Source organism: Leopardus geoffroyi, chromosome C1, assembly GCF_018350155.1.
Source record: "Leopardus geoffroyi isolate Oge1 chromosome C1, O.geoffroyi_Oge1_pat1.0, whole genome shotgun sequence".
NCBI classification, from domain to species: Eukaryota; Metazoa; Chordata; class Mammalia; order Carnivora; family Felidae; genus Leopardus; species Leopardus geoffroyi.
The window spans coordinates 183,643,731-183,671,723 of NC_059328.1; the positions used below are offsets into that span (position 1 = coordinate 183,643,731).

Here is a 27,993-nt window from a genome sequence, read left to right on the forward strand (position 1 = left end):
AGCTTTCCTTGAAACACTGGAGTTCATCCCTGAGTATGACTTACCACCTGATCTCACTCACTGGAGCTGACTGGCTGTTTCTCCCTTTAGACATAACATGTCCTACTGGCCACAGTCCCCACTGCTCCCTATTGCTCTACACCTGGGCTCACTTCACTGGCTTACTTTCCATTTCTGTCCCTGTGGTCATTTAAGTTTGTGTTTGATGACCTATACCAGTAGAAGAATTTCTGACTCCAAAACCCCAGGTGTTTTTCGATAGCTGCAGGTTTGAAATTTGGGGCAGTTTGGAAATTCCAATAAATTTTGCTGTTGAGCCTTGTCAATTTCTCTCTCTAGACTACAAATGTGGGACCATGACAAACCCATATGCCTAGCAGCTATGTAAGTCATCTTACAACACATAGGGTGATAAGTGTGACTGGAAATATATACTGAACCTATTTGATACATCCAAATTATCTTTAAAATACAAACTGTCCATACAGAGGTCTAACATTCCTGGTCCAAGTTAATATGGAAAAGCAGTAGCTGTGAGATTAGGATGCACAGAAATGAAACAATGAGATCTACCTGTTGTATAGTAAACATATAATCATTTACCACAGAATATCTTCAAGGTGATTTCTAGTGGGGACTTAATTAGGCAGTGAGGGCATTTGTGAGAGATTAAGACCGGCATTTTCAGGGTTGGGTCTGTGTGTGGTGTGGTGTGTGTGTGTGTGTGTTAGAGGAAACAAAACAAGACAGAACAGCTTACCAATTCCAGACATTGTCTGTGGCCATAGGCAGCAGCATAATGTATGCTATTGTAACCTTCTTTGTCCCGGATAGATGGGTTTGCATCATTTTGAAGCAGAAACTCTAGACATCTGCAAGTATAAAAATGGGGTGTTATTTTAGAAAACATCTCTAGAGTAAAAGTTATAATTAATGTAAATATTCTCCTATTATAAATGTTCCACAAAGCACTTTGTGAATTTAAGTGTTTCTTTAAAAGTCAAGTCCTACGGCAATGGGGTGCCTGGGTGGCTCAGTCGGTTATGCTTCTAACTCTTGATCTTGACTCAGGCCATGATCTCACAGTTCATGAGTTTGAGCCCTGCACTGTCAGTGCAGAGCCTGCTTGGGATTCCGTCTCTCCCCCTCTCTGTTCCCCGCCCTCTCTCTCTCAAAATAAATAAACTTTTAAAAATATCCTACAGAAATGAAGGTTTATGTATTAAAAGTTTTACATGTTTGTGTTTTCTGTATCCATCTTTACTTCAGCTTAAAATAGCCATTCTAGAATTCAGGAAAAGCTTTAGGAACAAGAGGGTAGTTAAGTACCGTCCCCCACCTCAATTTATTGAAAGTACTATCCCCTCCTCACTGAGTTGTTTTAATGTCATTATCAATTATTGCATATTTATCCATACATGGGCTCATTTCTGGACTCTGTTCTGTTACAATAATCCATTTGTCTCTTCCTGCATTGATTGGTTTTGTTTTTATAGTTTGCATACAATTTTATATCAGTTTCAGGTGTACAACATTGTGATTCAGCAATTCTATACATTATGCTGTGCTCACCACAGCAAGTGTAGCTGCCGTCTGTCACCAATGTTACTACAATATTATTGATTCCCTGTGCTGCACTTTTCATCTCCATGACTTATTTATTTTACAACTGGAAATTTGTATCTCTAACCCCCTTTACCTATTTTGCCCATTCTTCCGCCCCTAGCCTCTGGCAACCACCAGTTTGTTCTCTGTACTTATGAGTCTGTGTCTGGTTATGTTTGTTTGTTCACCTGTTTTGTTGTTTCGATTCCACACATAAGTGAAATTATATGATATTTGTCTTTATCTGACTTACTTCACTTAACATAATAAAGAATAATTAAGTCTCTTTTTCCTTTTCACCTTAAAGTACAGAACCTGCCTGTCGTCAGGATTACTGAGTAATGAGTTTTTGAGTTCCACGTTCAAAAGATGAGCTCTCAAATGTAACAAAGAAGTGGTCAGGCCATTACAGCAAGAGAGAGGGATCTACTTTTAACCTTGCTATTGGAGACTACCATCAATCCAAAGGTTAGAAAATGAAAATCAGGAAGAATAATAACAACAGCAAAAGAACTTAAGAATAGCCCAAATAATAAAAAGATTAAAGGAACGGGCAAACACTTAAAAAATATAAAAGATTAACTCAGTAACCACATCTGAAGAAAGACGCTTAAATTGCACCATTATGTATAGACTAGAACAAAATAATTAATAATAAACTTAGAAAGCATTTTCGGAAAGAATTATAATTTTTCTAAAAGAGCCACAATCTTTACAATGGGTTGGAGGTAGGGGTGTGATGTGGCTCCAACTTGGCTGAAATGCCCCAAAGCCCAGGACACAAGTGCCGGGGGATGTAGGAATTCTGTTCAAGGTCTTCTGGTCAAAGAGGGAATAAGTAGGCAGGAAGCACCACTCCATCATTTCAGTTTTATATCCATGGCAGTGGGACAAATGTGTCCTCTACAAGGTCAAGCTGATTCAATTTCATACTCAAATCAAAATTCTCAAATGCTCAAATTATACTTACATCAAAATATGCAATGGAAGCTTGTACATTAAATAAGACCATCCAAGGGAAAATGCCTATTGTTTCCTCAAACACTTTATTTTTGGTTCTAATTTTTTAAAAGTTTTTATTTTAATTCCAGTTAGTTCACATACCGTGTTATATTAATTTCAGGTGTACAATACAATAATTCAACACTTCCATACATCATCCTGTGACTCAAACACTTACCTATCTTTTGGCATAAGGCAAAAGGAGTAAATAAGTCACACATAGAGACGATTAACACAGATATTTTAATTTCTAGAAAAACTGATAAAAGACACAAATTTTTTACACCAAATATCTACAAGTTACCTGATTTATCCATCAAATGCTCCATAATAAATCAAACTATTATTGGAGTTCTGATATCATTCTGTCTTTGGTGATTTGTACCTTAAAAGGAAGTCTTTTTTTATTTTGGCAATTAAATGTCCATGGACAGGATCCCAGGTATGACTCATTTTAAATAGAATTTGGCTCTTGAAATAAAATCATTCAATAGGAAAAGGGTTCTAGTGGATTCACAACCCCCAGCTCCTGAAAGAGTCACACTGTAAAAAAACCAGTTGGCGGATTTAATACGTAATTCGGAAAACACTTGGAATTGCTCCCAAAGTGTCATTTACCCCAGGATATAGCTGAACTATACTACCAGCAGTGTGATTTGAAAAAACAACAGCACTGTAGAATTTGAATATTCTCCATATCGTTTCCAAGGGAAAATACATTCCGGTTTTAACTGGGGATGCTTATCTCTTCTCCTCCTAGGGCTGTGGCTACCACTTTGGGCACCTGCGCTGCAAAATCAAGACCTGCACGTTAAGTCAGAGATGTATCTGAATGAGAGATGTAGCCTCTCTGCTCGGAAGAGCTCTCAGGAAGCCTGGTTCCCTGCCTCCCCTGCCTGTCCTGCTTTTTCCCTCTCCATCAGCAGTAAGAGGGTAAGAGGGCTGTTCTTAACACGATTTCACTGGAGAAGGGGCGCTGGCTGATGTGGCTTAAAATTCTACGGTCTTTGAATATCATGAAGTTTGGAATATTAGGGCAAAACCTTGGTCATTCTGCTTTACTCATGGCTTTGTTTCCTGTCCCCACCCCAGTAACAGCCCAAGTTACGTCCCACAACCTGTATCAGGGCCACACTTTCTAACTTCTCTTCCACAATGGTCTGGACCTGGGAGGACAGCCCAGTGGACAGTGGGAAGACCCTAGAGGGGACACAAGCCTTCAGGTCACAAAGAAATTGGTTCTTCTGACAACTGGAGAAGAGAATAAACAAGTTAGGAACTGTGTGGGTGCAGACTCTTAAGAGAACTGTATCCACTAGTTTCAAGGAGGCGGGACACAAAGTGTGGGCAGCAATCATTCCTTTGTTCATCTGTTTAACAAACAGTCACTGAACACCAGCGACACGCTGGCTACTGCACTGAGCAGAGCACAACCTTCACACTCTGCTTTGTTGCACAAGGACTCTCAGAGGATGAGGCATTACAGCTTCCTGTGCATCAACCCCCCTGGGTGATGGCAGGGACTCTGGCCCTTGACACAGTACTAGCTAAGTCTCTGTCAGAAGCCAGAGAGAGAGGTGGGATGAGGTGGGGCAGGAGAAGTTGTGGGAAAGAGTGAAGGACTGTTTGTGAGCTGATGTTTGTGGGTTGGGGAAGGGAGGGAGAACACAACCACAGTATTGCACGCTGAAATTTCAAAACATTTATTTATAGAACCTGGTAAATAGTTACCCCCAGGTCATTAAAGGAGAGCCGATGGCCTGAGAGGAGGCTTAATGTGTCCCCTGAGGCATATGATGCATGGCAGTCAAAAATGATATTTAAGACACCTGTTCCTAAAAACTGCTGACCAATCACAGTGATGGTCTTGGCAAAGGGTTCAATTTTAGGAAGAGTTCCTTGTGTAACAATAGCATAATTAAGGGATATATTAAAAGAACCATTTCCTCTTCACTAAAGGCAAGCCCATATCGCTTCCTCAATATCCCAAATCAAACCCTAGAATAGCAAGGGCTGCCCTACGTGACAACCCAGAAAAGCAGACAAGCATCAGTAATTACAACTTGTGCTTTAAGCTGAGAAGAAACTTACAATGCGGCTTCCTTTTCCTTCAGCTCTCTGGCTCTTTCAAGTTCTTCTGAATTTTCATGGGCATTTCCTAAGATAGTCTTACTTCTCAACATAAGGGAAAGAAAAAAAATTACAATTATTTGTTTTAATGGCAAAGCTGCTAGTGATTTTGGTACAACTTCTATCTCAACAACTTCTCCCCCAACCCAAAAGAAATAAGCACTCCTGATTTTCACTGAGGATCTGAGTGGTTCTCTTAAAGGCCATCCAGTAAATCTATCCTCTCCCAAGAAACCCAACTGAGAACATGACTTTCCTAGAATTTCCACCCTGGTTTCAGTGAGTAAGACAACAATCAAGTCGTCCTCCCCTCTATAAATATCCTAAACTCCCCAAGTAAATAGGAGGCAATTTAGCTTAGACCTCCCTGACTCCTACCACATTCCTTGTTGCCTCCTTGTCAGTTCAGCATCTCACTTATCCAGGAATGGGGTTCTAGTCACTCTTCAACTGACAGAGAAATTCTTCATCACATAGGATTCCTTTCTCAGCTTTAACATTGAAGTGTACTTGCTCCCACATTCTTTTGTAAGTGAGCAGCATAGAGCCTGCTATGTAGTAACGTCTCAATAAATGTTTGTCGAATTAATAACCTATGGGTCTACGGGATCCAGAGTGTAGGGACATCAGATTTGCCAATATTATGTAAACATAAAAAGAAAAATAGTGTTTCCCAAACTGGAAATATGGATTATAATCCATTATGGAATTATGAAATTAATTTAGTAGATTGCAGTAATTAGGGTTTTTTTTAACAAGATAAAAGAGAAAATATCAGAATCATCACATATAGTAAAAGTAAATATGGTTTTATGAAATTCTGCCTCCTTTTTACACACACTCACACATCTATATAGACATATAGGTATTTAAAACCTATATATTTGAGTACATATACTGGGTCATGACATCAAATGTATTTCTTACCGTGGGTCACTGTGTAAAATATTTAAAAGCCACTGCTGTATACGAATAGAATTTAGCACTGACCCAGAATCAATTCCGTAACACAGAGTGGCAAGTAAGTCAATAGTTCTCCAAACAGGGTCACCAAAAAGCATTCCTCTGAAGGAGGCCCTGGTCCTCAAGTCTTTGAGAACAATCTCATAAGCTGTGGGCACCTCTCACACCATTTCCACCTGACCTGGTTCACTTCTGCTTTTCATCCCTGGACACCTAGAATCCAAACATGTCCAGGGCATCTAGCTTCCTCTCTCCAGCATTCTTGCCCAGGTTTGGAAAGAGTGCCAATTTTACACATACCAACGCTGGATTTGAAGGCTATTGGGATTATACATGGATGGATATTTTCGACATGTGACGTATTTATTAGCGAATGTAAGTTTGAGAGCCAATGAAGCATTTAAGTGGTGATGATGGCAACTGCAGTATATGACAAAATAAATCACAGCTGATCTCGAATGAACTGAAAACATGGGCTTGACAGCTCCACTTGGCATTCAACCCAAAGACGAGAGAAGAGAAATAATTGGGCAGTGACACGTAATAATCAAACATAAAGAGAGCAGAATGGGAAAACTGGGGTTAGGGATGAGGCAATTCTAACTCCTCTGGCCCTGAATGAGGGAGATTCTTCACTCACAGTTTCCATGAGGCAGTATGAAGAAAACTGAGTAAACCCTCCCCCTGTAGTCATACCCCCAAAGTAAATTTGAGCAAGGCTGTTTTTACTTTCTATCCATGTCTGATGCAGCAGCATAGTGCAAAGCTGTCCGTCCCCAGTCATCTGTTTCATTAACGTTGGCCCCTGTGGTCACTAATGTCTCAATACAATGGAAATGACAATTTGCAGCTGCATAGTGCAAAGGCGTCCTGAAAAACAAAGAGCAATTTCTTACTTCATTCAGTCTGAAAAACAGACCTCCCCCGACCCATCATCAGCATTAGCACTGACAGCCCTATTCTTGGGAGTGGGGAAAGCTCTTCAGCTCTCAGAGTGTGGATGCCAAGGGACATGCCTTCATTTGAATTTATACATTGGAGCTGAGGATACAAAGACAGTGGCTTCAGACACGGCCACCTACCTGAGGATCTATCCTTTCTTTCCATTCCTAGTGCCTATCCTGGTTCTGATCTACATTACTGCTCTTTCAGACTATTGCAATACCATCCCTATTGGCCTCCTTAGCTCTAATCAAATTTCTATCTATTTCTAATTGGTATGAATGAAGAACTGGACTTTCTAAGGTCCAATACCCACATACGACATCCTGTTCTAAAGCCATCGGTCCTCCCCACTGAGCAAAGCCTTGATTCCTTAGTCTGGAATGGAAGACCTCCCCAAGCTGGGCCCAAACTACCTTTATAAAGTATCTGTCTCTCCCCTGGATGCACCCATTACTACAAGCCCCTTGGGGGTAGGGATGTAGGTTAATGGGAAGAACAATGCCCATGAGCTATACCAAACCACATCCCCTCTGTGGGCCTGGGCTTGCTCACCTTTGCTTCAATAAGGACCTGTGAGCAGCTGTCCCCTAACATCTATTCTAGGTCTAAAATTCCTAGAATTTTACATGCACATGTAAATTTATTACATGTATAACTCATTTAGTTTCTCCAAGCCACTTTTATTCATCTATTAGAAGAGGATAATAAGCATCCCCATATATCTCATAGAGAGACCATGAAAAACCAAATGGGTAATATATAAGAAACACATGCACCTTATAAAGAGTAAGGCATTGCAGAAACATGAAGCAATTTATTTTATATTACTTATTTTTAGTCCCCAATTATTTAACAGTTTATCTGGTGTGCCTAGCCAATATTTAGGGTATAATAATCAAATGAATTACTTTATATCAAAGTGAATAACTTTACTTCAAGAACTATTGATTAATTTTCAAGTACCACTCTTTTATATTTTAAAGTCAATGTATGGGCTCTTTTACTAGTTGACTTTCTCCTCTTTCATCCCCCCAAAAGTAAATTATAAGTATTTCACAAGATCCAGTCCTGTTTCTCAGGAGAGCCATGGACAGGTAGGAGGAGAGACAAAACAGAGAGTCCACTAGAACAGTGTGATATGTGCTTCAGTTGTGAAGTATGGAGGGTACCAGGGAAAGGGGAGGGAGGTGTTACTTAACCTAAGTCTGGAAGGGTGGGTAGGAGTACCATAGGTAGGTTGGTAAGAGAAGACATCTGTAGCAACTCCAAGAGCCAGGGTGCATGTGGAGAGGAGGGGTAGAGAGATGCATGGAAAAAAAAAACTGGAAGAAGACACAACTGACATTTCTAAACAGAGCTGTGAGAGGAGATGCCTTCCTGGGGGCTTGTGCCTGCTTTGTTGTATTTCACTACAAAAAGGGATTTCCTTCTGAGGACAGAATCTCCCCAGCTAGCTTCCCTGTTTACCATTTCAGTATAACATGATTTCCAGATGGATTGCTCCCCACTCCTTTTACTTAGGCACTTGAAGCAGAGTTCCCTGTTTACATACCTCCCACACTTGTCCTTTTTATGGAAATCTGCTCCGCTGCTCTGCAAGAGTTTTATACATTCCACGTTACTAGAAAGACAGGGAAAACATTATTAAGATGGTAGACGTCAATTGCTGGGCTACCTTCAGAAAGAGCTGTTTTTGGTGAAGTGTGGGCCAAGATGAAATGATAGTTCCAGCTTTAAATTCTGCTAACACAAAAAACAACGTGAACATATGAGGAAGGTAATACTGCAAGGATCTAAAGTTCCTGGAATTCCTTTTTCCATAAATCAATGCATTAAAGAGCCTGATGGAACATTTTCAATTCCATGACCAAGGTATTTAATTATTTTTACATGGTTATTATTACATGATTAAACCTTTAAGTGATGGTTTCATCATTTATCCTAAAATTCTCTTTCAAAAGCATCAAGGGTTTGGGAAATAACCCCTTAAACATATGATGATTTTGCATCACCTTTAAACAATGAGCCAGAATGGAGAAGCATTACCTTTTATCACAGCAGAATGAATTCACTGTGATAACCGTTTTCAACCCAGACTCTCCATAATGGAAAATAAAACAGCTGCATTTCCCTGTCTTTGTAATATAGGTAAATAAATGTGCAAAAAATAAAAGGCCAAAAGTGATGTAATGGAGCATAGTGATCTTCCAAAGCTTCTTTGTCATTTGCAGAAGCAATAAATCATATTTAGTAAAGAAAAAAGGACCCACTGAAGTGAATTTTCCTATTGAAGGGCATGTAGCTAAATATTAATTCTACTAGGAATTTCAGATATGAATCCAGAATGGTGTGTTTCCACTTTCCGTGTAGGTCTGATATTTTTTTCAAATGTCGGCATAAAAAGAGACAATCATCCATTATTGTTTTAAACTTGGAATGCTGAGAAGTAGTCTCAGATTTACTATGTTATTATCATTTAAATATGAAAAATGATCTCATTATGATGAATCTGAGCAGGGTGCCCCCCCATCCACCCTTTGTAGTCACCTCTCTCAGAGAACTAGCTGTTTCTGTCATAAAATATAAGAACTTTCTGAGACCATTATGTGTCTGTGTAGCGTGCCCGTTGATAGGAGGCACCTGTCTCTTACTGAATGAACCCAAAGGATCAAGGGCAGAGGCAGATCTAGTTGTGTGGCTCATGAGACTCATTTGGGGAGAGGGGTTGGGTAGAGGGAGATTCATTTAAAAAATAATACATAACTATGAATATAAAACTAAATACGAGATTTTGGAAGGGACCCATGCAAATAAAGGCCCTGAAGTTTCACAGTCAACCCACCTCTGATAAAGAGGTAATGCCTTTGATAATGTACAGATGACAAATGGAGAGGTATTGCTTCTCCTTAAGGACAAGAAACTTGATTAAGAACTAACACCTTACCCAAACAAGGTCATCTGAGAGAGGCCATGTTTGGTCAATATATGGTCATATATCAATAACATATTGATCAGAGGCTTAATTTCACCACTGATATGAAGAAGAGTACCTGATTAAAACATGCTTTCTACAACTTAAAAAAAAAAGGCAAGGATTAAATCATTTCTTGCCTATCCTTTGGGTTTTCTTGACCTTTGTTCACATTTAACCATTTAAGTACTTAAAAATCAGCTTTGAAAATAGGACAAAAATATCTGCAAATAAACATGAACTAATTCAATCTTGGATTCCCTTGCGCATCATCCATCTACTAGCAACAACAAAAAAAGAAAACTTAGGAACAAATCTCAAATTATTTTCTTTTGGTAGAGTATCAGCTAGATACACATTCTATAAGGCTTGAAGACCTACAATTTAAAAAAAATAAGGAAAAGGAAGAGAACAGAAAACACAAGAAAAATGATTTTCTATATGAGATGGGCCAACAATTTTTCTTTAGAAGAACAAACATACAATTAATCTGCAAGTGCAATAGTGATAGTGATATTTGGTGTTGGTAGAAATGATCCTTTACCCATCTTACTACAGAAATTGACTTTGATTCACAGACAACTTGAGTCAATGAAGATAAATTAGAGGAGTTAAGTCATGAAATAACAACTGAAATTGCTAACTACTCACCCTCCTGCAGCGGCAGCATGAAGGCACGTTCTTCCAAATTTATCTGGGGTGTCTATTTCAAAGCCTGCAGACAGCACGTGCTCATTACTAAACAAGGATACTATGCTATACTTTTGTCCTAGTTAAACCACAAGAAACATTGCAGAGACAGAAAAATCAGTTAGTAGAAAAACCAGAATGCAAGCAATTGTAGTCAGAAAGAGGTTGTCATGGAAACGAATGGTAACTGCTCAAGCTTGGCAATTTTATAGGAAGAACCGTGAAGTCTAGAAGAATTTATTTTCACATTCAGCCCTGGGTGAACCACAGCCCCATATTTCAATCCCAGGGTAGAAATTTATGAAACCAATTTGAGATAAGTAGGGCAATAGACAGGCAGACAGAACACATGGAGAAAACATGGACAGCAAAGGAGTAATCTTAACATGCTGGAGTAGATATTTTCTTATGTGTATTATTAGCTTTCAGTTGGTTTAAGATCTGGGAAACATGCTTTCATGCAGGGATTATTTTTAAACATGCCAAAAGCAGTGAAAGCAAAATCAACCATAGGTAAAGCACTTAAAAGGAAAAAAATGCCTCTGGGATGTCTGTTGAATTAATTCATAAACAATCTTTGCCTTGCAGACCTCTATCACCTTTGAAAGCCAGGAACTTCTTAATACATGGAGGTTGGCAGAAGCAGTGATAAGAAAGATTAGCAAAGCTCCAAACCAGAAAGAATTTCTTGGTTCTAAACAGTCCCATATTTAAAAAAATAAAAATGAAACACAGGTGGAGGGGATCGAACTGTAGTGATTTTTCAGAGGCCACAGAATGGGGAGGTAACATGACATTTCTACTGTCAAAATGTGGGGAATTGCCCTTTTCCCTTTGTTGAAAAGATTCACTGTTAAATCCGCCATTTTCAGCCTCGAAGGTGTTTTTTCTGATTACAACAAACTTCCGGTAAGCTACGGCCATCCCTTCCTGCCTCTCACTCTGGATCACCCAAGCTTTAACTTGAAAAACAGACAAGGCTCTCACTCTGGGGCAGGAATACGGACACTCAAACAGTAAGAGCACCAAGTACTGCTGGGAGCTGTCCCCAGACCAGGTCAGGAATATCATGAAGTGCAGGCAGCCACTTACTCTAATCAGACACCTAGAGCCGTCTGGCTCATTTACAGGACACATTAAGCCGCATCTGTGGTAATGGGGTTACTTACCCGATGATAGCAGCTTTCTGCAGCAGTCAGAGTGAGCATTTAGGGCAGCTAAATGTAAGGGGAACATGCTATGGATTCCACACCTGAGGAGGAAAAGAACGGAGCAGCTCAACGGTAACAGATCTCAAGATACATGCAGAAGAACAACAACCTTTCTAGAAGTTCTCTGATGAAAATGAAATCCACAACACCTCGCTTAGGGACTCTTGCCTGAAATAATTTTATAATTCTTTCACTCAGACAGGAATTGTGCAATCATTTTCTTAAAATAATAAAATCCTAAACCCAGAACAGAATTAAAAACCCCTAACAACACAGAATGTATAACTTCTTTTCTTTTTAATTAAAAAAAAATTTTTTTAATGTTTATTTTTGAGAGCAAGAGAGACAGAGCATGAGGGGTGGAGGGGCAGAGACAGAGAGAGGGAGACACAGAATCTGAAGCAGCTCCAGGCTCTGAGTTGTCAGCACAGAGCCCAAAGCAGAGCTTGAACACACGAACCGTGAGATCATGATCTACTGAGCCACGCAGGTGCCCCGAGGAATGTATATCTTCAAGAAAATATTCCCTATAAATGGTGACTCTACACTGAGAATTAATTTACCTTTTTTTTTCAGCTTAGCAATTTTATGTCAGCAACCTGTTTTACTCAGCAACCTGTTTTATTCCTTGAATTGATGAATAAATACTATTGACTCATTATGTGCTAAGCACTTTGCTAAGAATTAATAATGACTGTATTATTGAAAATAAAACTTTGGATGAGAATAAAAACTAATGTTTACCTTTTGCAGGTACAATGTCATCTTCCTAATAAACTTTTATATTGCACATTAACCCACATCAGGACACGAGTCATGAAAATGTGCTGAAGCAGTAAACATTATCTTGCATACATTTCATCAATCTAGCATATTTTCCCTAACAGTATTACAGAAAGAATCTAGAAAAGGACTTTTTGGACTGATACCCCACCATAAAACAGTCCCCAGGATGATCCCTTAAGGGATCGGCAGCCTTCTGATGGCAGTGCTTTTTGCTTTCAGAATCAAATCCTCCTCTTCCCCATCACCTCTCCTCGAACAAGGACCCAAAGCCGTGTGCGGAACTGTAGTTCCTAACAAACAGCATCATCAGGAGTTTCCTGTCTACTTATAAGCATTTATAATGTTAGTGTTCATTTCTCAGAGCATCTTGTTATATTCAAATACTGTATTTCAGATTTTGTAAATCCTCTGCATAACACTAGTATATATACTTACACCTGCAGTATTAATGACCTAAGTTTCTTCTCTGCCACAAAGTTGCCGTTTTCAGATTCTACACTGCATTAAAAACCACATACAGTTTGAATTTGTTAGGTTTCAGATACATGAATTTTATTTGCTATCCTAAAACCTATTATGATGTGTGTGAATATGTGAAAGTATCTACATATTCACAGATATTTCATGGTATGCAGTGTTTTGCCAAATCTGAGTTTGCCAGCAATTAACCACCTCTCTCTTTCCGTCAAAACTTCTCTCTGCGTATCGGTGTTTTTGTTCAGTCTTCCCTCTGTTGGTTTCTCTTTCCCTATATGGAGATTTCCAACCCAGTGTATATAATAGCTGGCATCCATCAAGAGATGCAATTTGCTTGTCTTCTGGGCAGTGTCATGTGGAGGAGAACTGCTTGTAATTGCCTCTCTCATCATTTACAAAAAAAATTCTGAAAAGCAATTGCACCAGTGACAACCTTGATGCTCATGGAAAGGAAGAGTGAGTTGGGGGATGGGAGGGAAGCCTTTCTATCTATGCTGCTATTTAAATTGTTCCCTCTTGATTCCAGTGAAACATAGTAATTTTGTAAAATGTCTAACATGCTTTAAAAACACCTTACTAAATGGAATTTTAAGCCAACGAGACTTTACCTAACCATTTTTGTTTGTTTAGGGCAAGCAAGGCAAAAATATATGATTATATGAATATCTCTGGATATTTTCAAGAGAACAACAATATTTTCTAGGATGGTTTCAAGTTCCTGAAAGAATGTGCCTGAAATTAGATTGGATCTCTCAAGATTTCTTTGATCCTTTCCTCATTCGTTAAAAATAATTTTAAGAGGCACCTGGGTGGCTCAGTTGGTTAAACATCTGACTTCTGCTCAGGTCATGATCTCACAGTTTGTGAGTTCAAGCCCCATGTCGGGCTCTATGCTGACAGCTCAGAGCCTAGAGCCTGGAGCCTGCTTCTGATTCTGTGCTTCCCTCTCTCTCCATCCCTCCCCTGCTCACAGTCTGTCTCTCTCTCTCTCTCAAAAATAAATAAACATTAAAAAATAATTTTAATAAAAATATATAAACATGTGTACAAATATATGTAAAATATAAATATATTTAAATTTTATATATTAAACATATATATATATATACATACATATGCACACACATATGTATATATGCAATAAAATATATATTTTTAAGGATACAAAAAGTATATATCTTTATATACAATAATACAAGCAAATGAACTGGAGAAAATAGCATCAATATCTATAAGAAACCAATTAGGAAAAACATGAAAAGTGTAAATGATAGTATAACAGCAATAGTATTGTAACATATTCCATACACTTCATCATTGTTTTCAGATAATTCATCATACTCTACATTAGCTAATTCTTTTTTTCCTGCTACTTGTAAACTTGAGAAGATAAAGGAGGTAGAACCATTCTAAAAGATCTAGCAAAAATTCTATTTGGTATATGTTTTTTATTCCATAGTTAATAAAAATCACTACCTCAATTAAGTTTTGAAAACATATTAATTCAGACTCAAGTATTATTGGCAAATATTAGGCCAAGATTGGAAAGAGAATAAAAATTAAATTCAGAATCTCTGAATCACTTTAGAAATGACCCATGCATTTCAAAATAAAATTATTCCTTTACTGTTATAAAGTAAGACTACTTATAAGGAAAGGCCATAAAACCTTTGGCAGGAAAATTAGGGTTTGGCTGCCTTAGTCAAATAAGAAGCATCATCTTACTTCATCAGGTATACATCAAAGAAGATCAAGAAATAAAGATGTCAGATAACCGTAAACTTAACAATGCATAAATTGCAGGAGAGAGGAGACCAATTCTACCTAATTCTACATTTATTTGACCAGTCATAAAATTAATGAGATACATTTGTATTAGCTATTTCTTTTTTTTTTTCATGTTTTTATTTATTTTTGAGAGAGAGAGAGAGAGCAGGGGAGGGACAGAGAGAGAGCAGGGGTAGGGACAGAGAGAGAGAGAGAAGGAGACAAAGAATCCAAAGCAAGCAGCAGGCTCTGAGATGTCAGCACAACGCCCAATGCGGGGCTCGAACTTGTGAACTGTGAGATCGTGCTCTGAGCTGAAATCGGATACTTAACCAACTGAGCCACCCAGGTACCCCTGTATTAGCTATTTCTAATTTAGCTGTTACCTGTGTCTCCTACCCAGTTACTTCAGAACAAATAAGGTCAGCATAAACTGTAAGGACCTATCAGAAGTAAGAAGAGGGTTCGTGCAGGATTAGAATAAAAGTTCTTTTAAGCTTTTCCCTTGGCATCAGAGAGCTACGGAGGTCACTTCCCACCTCCAGTGCTTTCTAGAACTTTCCCTTTGGCTGTATGCTAAAAAAAACACTGCGGTTAAGGTGATGGGATCAGAAACCTTGGGTTTGAGTCCTAGTTTTGACACTTGCTAGCTATTGGATCTTTGGGAAGTACACAATGGTTTCCTCATCCAGAAAATAAATAAGATTCCTTCATCCAGAAAATAAATATAATAATAGTGTCAATCTCACAGAACAATTGTAAGGGCTAATTAATAATGCACACCAAGTGCTAAATAAGGGGTCTGGCCATGATAAGCCTTTACCATACAAGTATTGTATTATTGCCCTTGAAATTATTATTAGCTTAGTTGGAAAATTGGCAGTCTATGAGTCTTAAAGTTGTAATCAGGCAATGATTCCTTAAAATCAGGTTTGTGATTCTTTCTTTCTTTCTTAAAATCAGGTTTGTGATTCATTCTTTCTTTTTCTTTCTTTCTTTCTTTCTTTCTTTCTTTCTTTCTTTCTTTCTTTCTTTCTTTTTCTTTCAGTTTGTAATTCTTTAAAAGCCAAGAATAACTTGTGATCTGCTAGCATTTCTGCTATCTTCCTACATTTCAAAATTCTTTATGATAATTATCTCACAAGTCCCCTAGGGAAGGTGGATTGATTTAATTTTGCCCACTGAGCAGGTGAGATAAAAACATGTGATGGTTTTTGATCCTCAAATGATTTTATGATTCTTACTCAGCTGATCAACCCAAATCAAAAAATCAGTTTCCTATTAATTTTATCTATGTCATTCCAAGTATTATCATGCACCCCTAAGCTATAGGCATTTGGGTATAACTGGCAACAGTGAGGCCTGGTTCTTGCTGTTTGCAACCTACTGACACTTTTAGTGGTTTCTTTGGAATCAAGACCAAACACTCTAATGTGGCTTACAAGGTCCCTTCAGGGTCAAGGTGTTGCTTGACCAGCCAGTATTCTAGAATCTCAGTGGACTTCTATCCCTTTGTCCTGGAGGAACCAAGGCTCATTCCTGCCCAGGCTTTGTTTGGTACATGTAGGTCCCCTCTTGAAATTCATCCTTCTGCCTGGCTTCTTGTAGCCTTTCTCAAACTAGTTAGTGCATCTCTGGAGGCCACTGGAAATACCTCTGGGCTTTCAAGAGTTCTCTGTGGGAATTGTTAAACTCTCTTTTCCTTTTGATGATAACCTAAAGCAAGTGGTATAAAAGCATATTTTGGCTTCCCTCGACAACCACCTTCTTACTACAGACCTCCGCCAGATGTCAGCGCCCGAGTCTGTATTTAGGGTCACAGTGCTGCCATGTGGAACTACTGTGATTGGCAGGGGCCAATAAGAACAGAAGAAAGGTGGACTTAATAGACAAACGATGTCTGAATGTGGGAAGGGCCAGTGATAATGCAGTATGCTGAGCCTTCTATATGTACAGAATTTGGCAATAGTTGGCCTTTGTGTTGTGTGATGAGCTCACGGTCCCTCTATTGCGTTTGAAGCCACTGCAAAACCTCTACTCCCACAGCATGTACTGACCTCTAAAGAGTCAGCACCCTGGCCACCAAGACAACTCCATGGAAATGGTGATTGAATTTTGGCAAATTGTGCACTATCACATCGTCCACTACATAGAGGGGCAGCAAGCTTGCTGAGGAGCCTCACCTCCCGATCCAGATGGACAGAGTCTCATTTCCAGCCCCTCACAAGCTCTGTGACCGTGGGCAAGTAACTGAACCTCTCTGTGCCTCATTCACTTCACCTATAAGATGGCAATAATCATATCACTTACTCCATGGAGTTGTGGTAATTGAAGGTAATTCCTCCTCAGAGTGGCACTTAGCATGAGTAAGCACTCATGAATGTTTGCTACTACTGTAAGCCTGTTAAAGTTGAGTGCTGTTTGCATGTGTTTTGTAATTTTTTTTTGGATTTATTGATAAAATAGAGTCAAAAGCTTAAGGAGTTTCTATCTAGTCTTACGTTTATACATATTCAAGTAACACTAAAATAAAAACAATTTGTCTACACTTAAGATCTGCAGACTCCCATGACCTAACTCATCGCTATACACCTTGCAATCTTCAGTAACCATTGCTCCTTCCGGAAACCCCACCCCCAGCCCTGCCATGTTCCACATATGTTCTGTATCCAGTAGCACCCAGCGATTATTCTGGCATCCCACTTTGCATGCATGATTGTAACTGCTTGTTTATTTCTTGCCCCCAGTGGAATTATAAATTCCTCAAGGGCAGGGAATTCTGTAACCCCAGAAACGGACACAGGGGGTTATACTTCACAGACCTTCAACAAACATTTAGTGAATGAACAGATGTTGGAATCAGTTACCTGTGTAACTGTAATACCCCTAATTTTGCTGCGGTTGAGGCAGAAAAACACGTGAGAGCATAATCAGTAAGGTGGAAGACAAATTAAAATCCCAGAGAAAAGTGCCCCAAACCTAAAAAACTTAAAGAAGAAAAACCAAAGGGCTTTGACACCACATAAAGTTGCGTGAGCACTGAGTCAAGTTGCAGAAGTGCTCTGACTTGAAGTTCAGACAAGGAAAAAGAATACCAAAAACATTCATTTGGCCCTAGAATGAGATTCAAATAAATTCATAAGAAAGTAAGGACCATAGCATTTGTCATATGGAGATCTTTTAAAATACATTTGGTCATATTGTTTGTGAGTGAGGATAGGTTAATTTTCATAAATACGATTTGTTTGTTTTCTTATTTATAGAAGCAAAGTCCTACTTTCCTCCTCTTTAATAAGCTACTCTACATAGATCTACAAGGAGTCCAGAGATCACGCAATGATTTTCCGGAGGCCTTTAGCAAAGTTAATCTTCTCCAACACTACCCCACCTCGCACCTCATTTTGATATTCCCCCTCAAGTGATTTCTCTCCCCATGCACTACACACACACACACACACACACAAACACACACACCACAACACACATGATTGCAGCCTAATGAACCACAGTTTGCTGCAGGAGGCCTTCTGGTTTTGTTTTGTTTTGTTTTAAGTTTATTTCTTTTGAGAGAGGCAGAGACAGCCCAAGCGGGGCTGGGGCAGACAGAGAGGGAGAGAGAGAGAATCTCAAGCAGGCTCTGCACTGTTAGCACAGAGCCCGATGCAGCGCTCGAACTTAGGAACCGTGAGATCATGACCTGAGCTGAAGCCAAGAGTCAGACGCTTAACCAACTGAGCCACCCAGGCCCTCCCACTGCAGGGAGCGTTCTTATCCCCAGATATCCCCTGTGACAAAAGCAGATGTGGTTCTTTGAAGCTGGGACAATGTTTGCCTCAGTGGCATCCCCAGGACACAGCACAGTCAATGGAAGGAAAGGCTACTTGAACAACAATGCCATCTCTAAGTCACTTTAGCCACATGGTGTGTGTTTGCATAAAGTGAAGGCAAAATCATTACCCAGAAATGAACTTTGGGCTTATTGAGTAAATGTATTTTGGGAAATTTTAAATAAGTAGTAGGCCCCATTTATCCCTCATGTGGATCCAGATCTGAAAGAAAATCAGAAAATCATGGTTGTTTGGTTAAAACTCCCCAAGTAACCCTAAGTTGAAACAGAAGTACCACTGAAAATATTAACATATCACAGGTGAAGTGCATGTGTCTAGATTGTCTACTTCTGCTTAATGAACACTGAGCATTTACAGTCTCTGGCTTTGGGGAGCCATGATCTGGTTCAGGACTCAGAATCTGGTAAGAGCACTCTTTCCACAAGACTGAACTGTTTCTTTCAGCTTGCAATCTCCCAGTCAAAAAGGTCCTTTATTCTGAAAGGAGACAGCCCACTGCTCTTACTATTTGTCAGCATGTCCCTCTCTTTCCACCCCCCGCAGCCTCGCCCTGAGCCCAAGCCCTCGTCTTTTCCTCCCTGGACATTTGCAAGAAACTGCCACGTGTTTCTGGTCTGGACCACCTCTTGCACGTCCGGGCTATTGTCAGAGTGATCTTTCTCACATACAAATGGGATCATTAGACACAAACGTCCCTACATCCACTTAGACTTCTTTAACAGTTTCCGAATGCCTCAGAACAGAATCCAACTCCTTAGTGGGGCATGCAAGGTCCTTCAAGATGTGGCTCTTCCTGCCTTTGCACCTAATTTCTTTCCATTCCTCCACACACCTCAGGTAAGCCAAGCATGGAATCTGCTTTCAACACATGCACATGCTTGTGCTTTTGTAAATACTGTTCCCTCTCCCTGGAATGGCCTTTCTTGCTTTCCCTCTATCTTTTAACCTCACACAGTTTTGTTCTCCTGGCAAACACCTATCCATCCTTCCTTTTGCTGAAATGCCCCCTCTTTTGTGAAACCCACAGAGTCAGCATCTCCCTGCCTATTCTCATAGCATGGTGCAAACCTCATAATACCTCATAATACTCTGCTCTGGATCTTATTCCCACCACTGGACTGGGGTCCCAGAAGGTCTCTGGAACCCACTGATGCCTTCCATGGACTATTTAAATTTCAGCTCATCCTCAAGCAAGATTTTCAATTCTGTTGCACAACACTTGGCAGATAAAATGAAATTCCTTACGTTACACTGTCCTTATATCGTTTTCCTGAACATCTAGTTTTTCTTTCCCAGTCTCTGTGATCAAAGCTATACTCTTCATTCAGTCATTTAAAACTCTCTTTAATTTGGTTCTACTACATATCATTAAGTAATAAAACAAAAAACAGTTACTGATAGCTTCCTATGTGCTAGGCACTCTTCAAAGAGCTTTTAACATGGATTATCTTGTTTGATAATGTTAGCAGATATATTTATGTAACTCATACAGATATTAACCTATAGCAGAGAGATTTACTAATAATTATGTCCTTTAATCCTCATAACAAGCCCATGGGCAAGTACTATTATTACTTCCATTTTTGAAATGAGGAAACCAAAGCACAGAGACTTAAGACATTGCCTTAAGCAATGGCTCAAGGTCACACAGTTCATACGCAAGGTAGCTTGGATTGGAGCCAGGTAGTGTCCGTGAAAACCTGGGCTCCCTTGCAACATGATTACAACTTCAGGGCAGAGAATCGTGGAACTGTACTCTTGTGACTCTCGTTCCTGCTTTCCTCCCTGCTCAGGATGTCTGCTGCCTTCTGCTCTACCCAAATCATTGTCATCCTTCAAAGCCTACCTAAAACTCACCTTCTGCTTAAAGGCTTTTCTGAAAACTTTGGCCACCTTTGAACTCTCTCCTTCATGGCTACACTCTATGGTATATATTGTCTGCACCAAACATTTTGCCACTTAAGTCCTGCTTCATATAACTTTATTATATACTATCTTGCATGGTTCTTTGTCTTAAGAGGCCCTTGGGCCTCCAACAAAATTATGAGCTCCTTGAAGGTACCAACCAGGTGACTTATTTCTGAAATTTCCCATCGCACCCCACATTGTGACAGACTTATACAGCTGCTTTGTATATTCTTCTTGAATTGAAATGTAAAATGAAGTCAGGTCCCCCTTCCCAATGTAGCAGATTGACTCAACTGCACCCCATAATTATATCATTAAAACCAAGCAATCACCCTGAATAAAATTTGAATTTGTCCAATTATGTTTTAGCTTTCTGCTTAACTAACAATAAACATTGGGAAGAACAGAATATTAGAAAGTAGAGTTAGGAATAGAGTTCAAGTCCTCTTGGTTAAAACCACTGATGTAGCTGAAAATAAAATTGGCTCTTCCTTGCATCCATCATTTAAAGTCCCTTAATTCAGTTTAAATTTAATTTGTATTTAGCACAATGGTACAGATCCACCTTAACCTAGATAAATGCAAATGATCTACTGCATGGCAGAATCCCTTTTGCAGTAACCTACTTGGCTGTGTCAGCTCCGCTGGTTATTAAGGTGTTAATCAAAAGTTCATGACCGTATCTTGCAGCCACATGGAGAGGAGTGTTGCCATCCTTATCCACACAGTCAATTTCACCTCCTGAAAGAGATGTTTTAAAACAGGATAACATAAGGATTCAGGTTGATTCAGACACTACATTCTGTGCTAGTCACTCCTGTTATCCAAATGTTGATTTCTTTTCCCCTCTGTATACATCTCTATTCTGAAGTACAAGAATGTCTTTACAGGGATCAGGTCACCATCTAAAGTAGTAGTGTTATTAAATCTACGTAGAGGGAAGTCTATTAGAAATGCTCCGGAAGAGTCTTTCCATATTGTCTTATTTAAAGATCTAAAATCCAGGGGCACCTGGGTGGCTCAGTCAGTTGAGCGTCCGACTTCGGCTCAGGTCATGATCTCACAGTTCATGGGTTCAAGCCCTGTGTCGGGCTCTGTGCTGACAGCTTGGAGCCTGGAGCCTGCTTTGGATTCTGTGTCTCCCTCTTTCTCTGTCCCTCCCCCACTCATGCTCTGTCTCTTTGACTTTCAAAAATAAACAGAAAAAAAATTTAAAGATCTAAAAACTTAACAACTGAATTCCTGCTTTGAAGGAACAGTGTAATCAAATTCCATAAAATGTAATTCTGAAGACACATTCCATTTTACTTTTACCTGCTGGATTAAAAACTTTACATTAAAACTTTATAAAACTTTTATAAAAACTTTATATTAAAGCATATGAACCAAAGAGAATAGAAAGTTCAGGAAAATATTTTACGTAGTTTGAGTATTTGGTTTAAAACATGATGAGTAAAATGAATAAATGCATAAACTATGGAATGAAAATGTCTACATTTATAAAAACTATCACATTAATCACCAATAGTCCCTTTAATAATACAGTATTTTCATTTATTTTATTTTGTCTTCTTTTCCCCCAGCTTTTTGTTTTACTACATTTCTTTCTTTCTCTCCCCTTTTCAGAAATATATATGTAAATACAGTCAGTCTATCTATTCATTTATTTGAGGAACCATTTTAAAATAAGTTAGACATCGTAACATTTCACTCCTGAAAACAAAGACATTCTCCTACACAACTACAATTCTATTAGTATACTTAAGAAATTTAATGTTGATATCACAATCTTATGTAACATACAACATATTCCAATCTCTCCAGTCATCCTCAAAATGCATATTATAGCTGTTTTTTTTTTAAGTCCAGGATCCAATAAAAGATTCTGCTACCATTTGGTCGTCATGTCCCTCTAGTTTCCTTTAATCTAAAACAATCCTCCTGCCATTCATTCATTCATTCATCTCCTATGTCATTGATATCTTTGGACGCCAAGCCAGGAGTTTTGCAGAATATCCTGCATTCTGGAGTTGTCTGATTATTTCCTCGATTAGATTCAGGCTGAATTTTTGGCAAGAACACCCCAGAGTTGATGTGCACTTCCCATTGCATCTCCACAGCACACATATAAGGTCAGGATATTCAACTAGATGATGCAAATTTTGATTATGCGATGCGCACAGTTTCAGTTTGGAAAGATGAAAAAGTTCTAGAAATGGACAGTGGTGTTGGTTACACAAAATGTGAATGTAGTTAGCACCACTGAACTGTACACTTAAAAATAGTTAAAATGGTAGATTTTTATGTTATATATATTTTAACACAATAAAAAAAAGGGGGGCTTGATTACTTGGTTAAGGTGACACCCACCAGAACTCTCCACCGCAAAATGTCTTTTCCCCTTTGTAATTAACAAGCAATTTGTGGGTGGTACTTCAAGACTGTGTAAATATCCTATTTCCCAACAAAGTTTCCTGCGAGGATTTTAACATAAAACAGGGAGTACTTTGTTCAAAAGTTACCTGAATTCTTTATTGTGGATGCTTATATTATCAATTTGATACATAGTTCATTGGATTCTGTCTGTTTCCGAAAATTTTACCAGCTTTTGATTTAATTTTACCAACATGTAAAACATTCAAAGGTCAAAATTATATTCTTTAAAAGCCTCACTCTGATTTCCATCCCTTCCACTTCATTCTCAACCACATCCTGCACTAATCATTTCCATTAGTTTTGGTTTATGCTTTCTTTGTTTCTCTTGGCAAAAATAAACACCCAGACTCTTTATACCTTGCTTTTTTAAAACTTAACAATATACCCTGAAAACCTCCTAAATATACTTTTACAAGTCACTTCTTGGAGGTCTTCCTCATTTTCATACAGCCTTATTGTTTTCCATTGCATGGATATACTACTTATCCTGGTAGGGTGGGCATTTAGGTAGTAAATATCATTTTGCTATTATCAGGAATGCTGCAGTGAATAAACTCATGCATATGTTGTTTCCTATTTGTGGGGTGAATCTTCAGGGTAAATTCCTAGAAAGGGAGTTTCTCGGTCAAAGAAAGAACTGTGTAGTTTTGTTCAATTTTGCCATATTTCCTCCTTCAGGTGCTGTGCCATTTTACTGTTAACACGAACCATGTATGAGAGTGCCTTTTCCCCACAGCCTAATCAAGCCTTTGAATACCTGCCATGTGATGGAGGGAAGTACTATCTCAGTGTAGTCTTCATTTGCATTTCTCATAATAAGAAAGTTGAGCATCTTTTCCTATGCTGAAGGACTATTTATCTTTTTCCATGAACTATTTATTCATGGCTTTTGACCATTTTTCTAAGTGTGTGTGTGTACGTGTATAGTTTTTTTTATTCCTTGATTTTCAAGGACTCTTAAAATATGTAGGAGATTCATCATTTACCAGTAATACGTATTATAAATATTTTCACCCTAGATTTTCATTTTTCTTTGTTTTTTTACTCAGAATTTTTGGAATTCATGTCTTTTCTATTATACTATTTAGATTTTGCATTGAGGTTAGAAAGGTTTTCCCCATATCCTGACACACGTGAAACTATTTGGAATACTGTCTCCACAGATACCTCAGAGCAATCCAGGGCCCATGTATCTAAGAACTGCCTGCAGTGGTTGCCTGAAAGTACCCCCCACCCCCGACCAGCCCCCAGAGCTGATCCGGGGAGATGAGAGAGGCAGATTCCCAGACTCCAGAGAAACCTTTGCTCTGGACAAATACTGCATCACTCCATGTCCTTCCCAGCCGAGAGGCACCAAACCTTTCTTAAGAAGTGTTACAGCCTCCATGTTTATTAGCCCCAAATATGTCCAATATTGGGTAGGGAAAGAAAAGAGTGAAAAATATTGGAAAAGGTAAGGGGCTGAGTTGATAAATTTCTTCCTGTTGTTACTACCATTTTATAAGTCAATTTAAAACTATAAACATATATTTAATTACTTTCCACATATGCATTTGTTGTCATTTAAAATATATTTCAGAAAAACATCTTAACTAGTGGAAAAATAAAGATTGTATTTGTTATTCAGAAATATGTTTTATATTAAAGTAGGACCTCTAGATGAATGAATTTCTATTTTATAGTTATTCCCCAAACCTTTCCATTTTCACCTGAAAATCTTTAAGATTTGCCTGGATTGTAAATTAAATACCTTTACAATTCATTTGATGGTTGCAAGTTAAATGCCGGTAATCGATTACCGATAATTAGTGAGGAAAATAAACATCCGTGAATTTAGAAGTATGCCAAGCATGTCAGAAAGGATAATTTATGCAGCATTATCTAAACATTCCTCTGAAGTTAGTTTTTCCTGCATAAATAAAAAGGATGGTCATCTTATTAAATTGCCTCAAAAGTATTGTGAGCCAAAAGGTCAAAAATCTCACAATGAATCATCCTAACCTATCACTTGACTCTTCCTTTTTAAACTCTATTTTTAAAGCTTCCATGAAGCAAACATCACATTTGAACTCTTGTAACCTGCTGCACAGCATCTGAGGCAGCTGCCTAGTGCAAATGGCTGGATCACATGCCTCCCGGTATCACACAGTGTCACACAGTGGCTGGGGCAACATACCTTCAGACAACAAACAACGTGATTGAACCTCAGAGGTAGTCCGCTACCACCTATAAAAATAAAAGAGGGGTGTGTGTGTGTGTGTGTGTGTGTGTGTGTGTGTGTTTCCTGTTTGTTTCTCTTTTTGTTCTTTTTTCACAACTGTCTCACCAATGCTGAATGATCCTGGAAAAACAAAGTTATGAAGAACTAATAACTCTTGACTAGAGAATAGTCAGGGAAGTAGAGAAATGCCGTACAAAGTCCAAACACCAGGGTGATGTAACAAAACAAATAAATAAACACAAAGAATGTTCCTCAGGAGTATGCTCAGTTGGTTTAGGGAGCCAACTGATGTCCCCACGTGGGACCAGCATTCCGAGTCCGGTTGTGCAGTGACCCATTCTGAAGGACAGACACCAGGTCCGGGGGTGTGAGCCTCTGGATTTTTCCCAGAAGGAAGAAAGCAAACAGAAGGAAAGAAAAGAGCTTCCTATTCTTCTCCCTAAGGGCATTTTTGAAAATGTCAGATGGAAGAACTCACAGTTCTCAGATGTGTAATGAATGCAAAGAATTGTCAGCTGACAGAAGAGAATGGCAAATCATCCTTCCACAGGGACGACTCTACTCCAGATATGTGACTCTTAGAGTAAATAATTCAAGTTAAAAAAAATTTTTTTAAATATGCCACTGTGCGGGGCACCTGGGTGGCTCAGTTGGTTAAGCGACCAACTTCAGCTCAGGTCATGATCTCATGGTTTCTGAGTTCGAGCCCTGCGTCGGGCTCTGCCGCTGACAGCTCAAAGCCTGGAGCCCATTTCAGATTCTGTGTCTCCCTCTCTCTCTGCCCCTCCCCCACTCACGCTCTGTCTCTCTTTCCTTCAAAAATAAATAAACATTAAAAAATTAAAAAAAATATATGCCACCGTGCATCCAGAGATGCATTTGTAAGTGTAGTGCTTGAGAGTTCGGTCTCTGATGTTCGACTGGCTGTGTTCCAATCCCTGTTCCTCAACAAACCTGCCATGTATCCTGACAGAAGTGACAACCTCCATGCCTCAGTTTCCCCATCTTTGAAATGCGGATGACAACAGCACCTCTTTCTCATGGGGTGGTTGAAAGGATTTATGTGGAGTGCTTACTCAAGCACCTGGCAGTGTGAACACTTAATGAACATTAGCTGTATCATTACATATAATGGGCTATGTATTATTGCCACCATATCTTCATCATTTCAGGCCCCTGGACCCCACCCAACTCACAAGTAAGATTCCAGGCCAGCCAAGAATGAGGCTCTGAACAAGCTCCTTGATCATAGAGGACAAGAGATGGGTTCTCTTTCAGGTCTCATCGCAACTCAAAAATCTAGCAACAATGTCTGGAGAGGGCATGGAAGTCTTTCAAGTCCACTGGAATGGCTTTGGGAGAGGTCAAAACAGCCAGCAACACCCCCAGACTGCTGTCAGCACACTAACGTTACACAAGGAGATGCGTCATGGGCTTGATATAAAGGAGATGGTCAGTATGGTCTGGCCACAGGGAAGGACCTGTAGGAAGGCAGTACGCACAAAGAGAAAACTTACTCTCTCTTTGATCTGATCACTGGTTCTTGAATATGCTTTAACAGGAAGCAAAGCTTTTTATACCAAAGAAGTAAGGCCTATTGATTAAATTCAGACTAAATTTTATTTTTTAAGTTTATTTATTTATTTTAAGAGGTGGGATCAGAAACGAGAGAGGGAGAAAGAGAATCCCAAGCAGTCTCTGTACTGTCAGCACAGAGCTCAATGTGGGCTCAATCTCATGAACTGCAGGATCATGACCTGAGCCAAAATCACGAGTTGGACACTTAACCGATTGAGCCACCCAGGCACCCCAAATTCACACTAAATTTTAAAAAATGGATCCAAAAATCACCCTGGTTTTATTTATTTTTAAGGCAGTGGACACCATTTCTGAAAAAACAGTTGAGAAACATGTGTGATGAGGAAAGTGTGAGAAAGAGAGTTTCGAGGGTCACTCCCCACCTCCCCTTGTTTACTTCAAGCAAAACAAAACAACTAATGTGGCCCTTTCAATAAACTGAATGTCAAAGACATACCTCATATTTCAAATTAGAATTAATGGGTGTTATGCAACTAATTTTCATTTTATCTTCCTTTGTTCACTGGAAACCTGTCAGGGTTTATTTTTCCCTATAGTTACACTGAAATGCTTATAAATTTCCTTCGCTCTGCTGCAGATATTTTGTTTCCTAAGCGTAATTTTCCTGGCTGATCTTCCATCCAAATGTCAAATGACTTTTTGGTTTTATGACTTCAGTATCTAAGATATAACATAGTACCACTAACAATTCATCCAAAATTCTTAAAGATGAGAAAAAGACAGGTCCAAGAAATTGACTAATGCCAAAACTTTAAAAAGTACAAACGTGGGTCAACTAAAGATAGTTTAGGAACTGCTGAACTTACCTGGAATGTCAGCATAAATTTTGCACTAAACCTGTTTTTTTTTATTTTTTTTATTGTGTCTAAGATTTGCTAAGAAAGCAGTAGTTCTACTGTGGTCAAGGTCAATCCACTCACAGATGCTGGCCACAACCCATAATAGTATTATAAACCATAATGTGAAGTGATACTCCCTAGTACTTTGGCTACAGAGACAACCCAGTGGTTCAAGTACACCTTTCCAAGTGAGCCTGGAAAATTACTAGGTTACGTGACTTTCCAAGGTTTCTATCAAGCCTGTGACTTTATCATCCTTTATATCAGGCACTTAATTGCTTTTCCTCTGAGTCATCTCATTTTTCCTACCTTTGTCCAAGTAGCTTAAAGAGGTTTAACTTAGCAAACTATGGTGAATTCTAAAACTTAAAAATAATACGATTTGCTGCTAGAAAATGTATGATAGTTATTTGTATTAGATTCTGAGTGAAGAATGCAGGACCTTGAGCCCATACAAGGACATCATTTCCAGTTTTGAAACTCATATGTTCCTTGACTGACTGGGAATTAACTGAGAAATAGTGGCTTTATGTTCTTGCTCCTAAGCTGGATGGTGATGATATGTCTGATAAAGAGCTTTTAGCAAAGTGCATCA

General features: G+C 39.0%; 1 protein-coding gene across 11 annotated transcripts in view; it reads right to left on the minus strand.

The window, feature by feature from the left end:
• The window catches only part of ANKRD44 (ankyrin repeat domain 44), a 343,429-nt gene that overhangs the window by 115,515 nt on the left and 199,921 nt on the right, over nucleotides 1–27,993 (minus strand). For 5 of the 11 annotated variants that reach the window (XM_045480606.1, XM_045480612.1, XM_045480607.1 and 2 more), the window contains exons 10-16: nucleotides 20,930–21,044; nucleotides 11,476–11,558; nucleotides 10,268–10,385; nucleotides 8,198–8,266; nucleotides 6,430–6,570; nucleotides 4,699–4,782; nucleotides 761–872 (exon numbers count right to left, since the gene is read on the minus strand). In XM_045480606.1, coding sequence (XP_045336562.1) covers nucleotides 761–872; nucleotides 4,699–4,782; nucleotides 6,430–6,570; nucleotides 8,198–8,266; nucleotides 10,268–10,385; nucleotides 11,476–11,558; nucleotides 20,930–21,044 — 722 coding nt within the window. The remainder of the gene's footprint in view (nucleotides 1–760; nucleotides 873–4,698; nucleotides 4,783–6,429; nucleotides 6,571–8,197; nucleotides 8,267–10,267; nucleotides 10,386–11,475; nucleotides 11,559–20,929; nucleotides 21,045–27,993) is intronic. The other 6 variants (XM_045480614.1, XM_045480610.1, XM_045480609.1 and 3 more) reach the window with 2 other exon arrangements.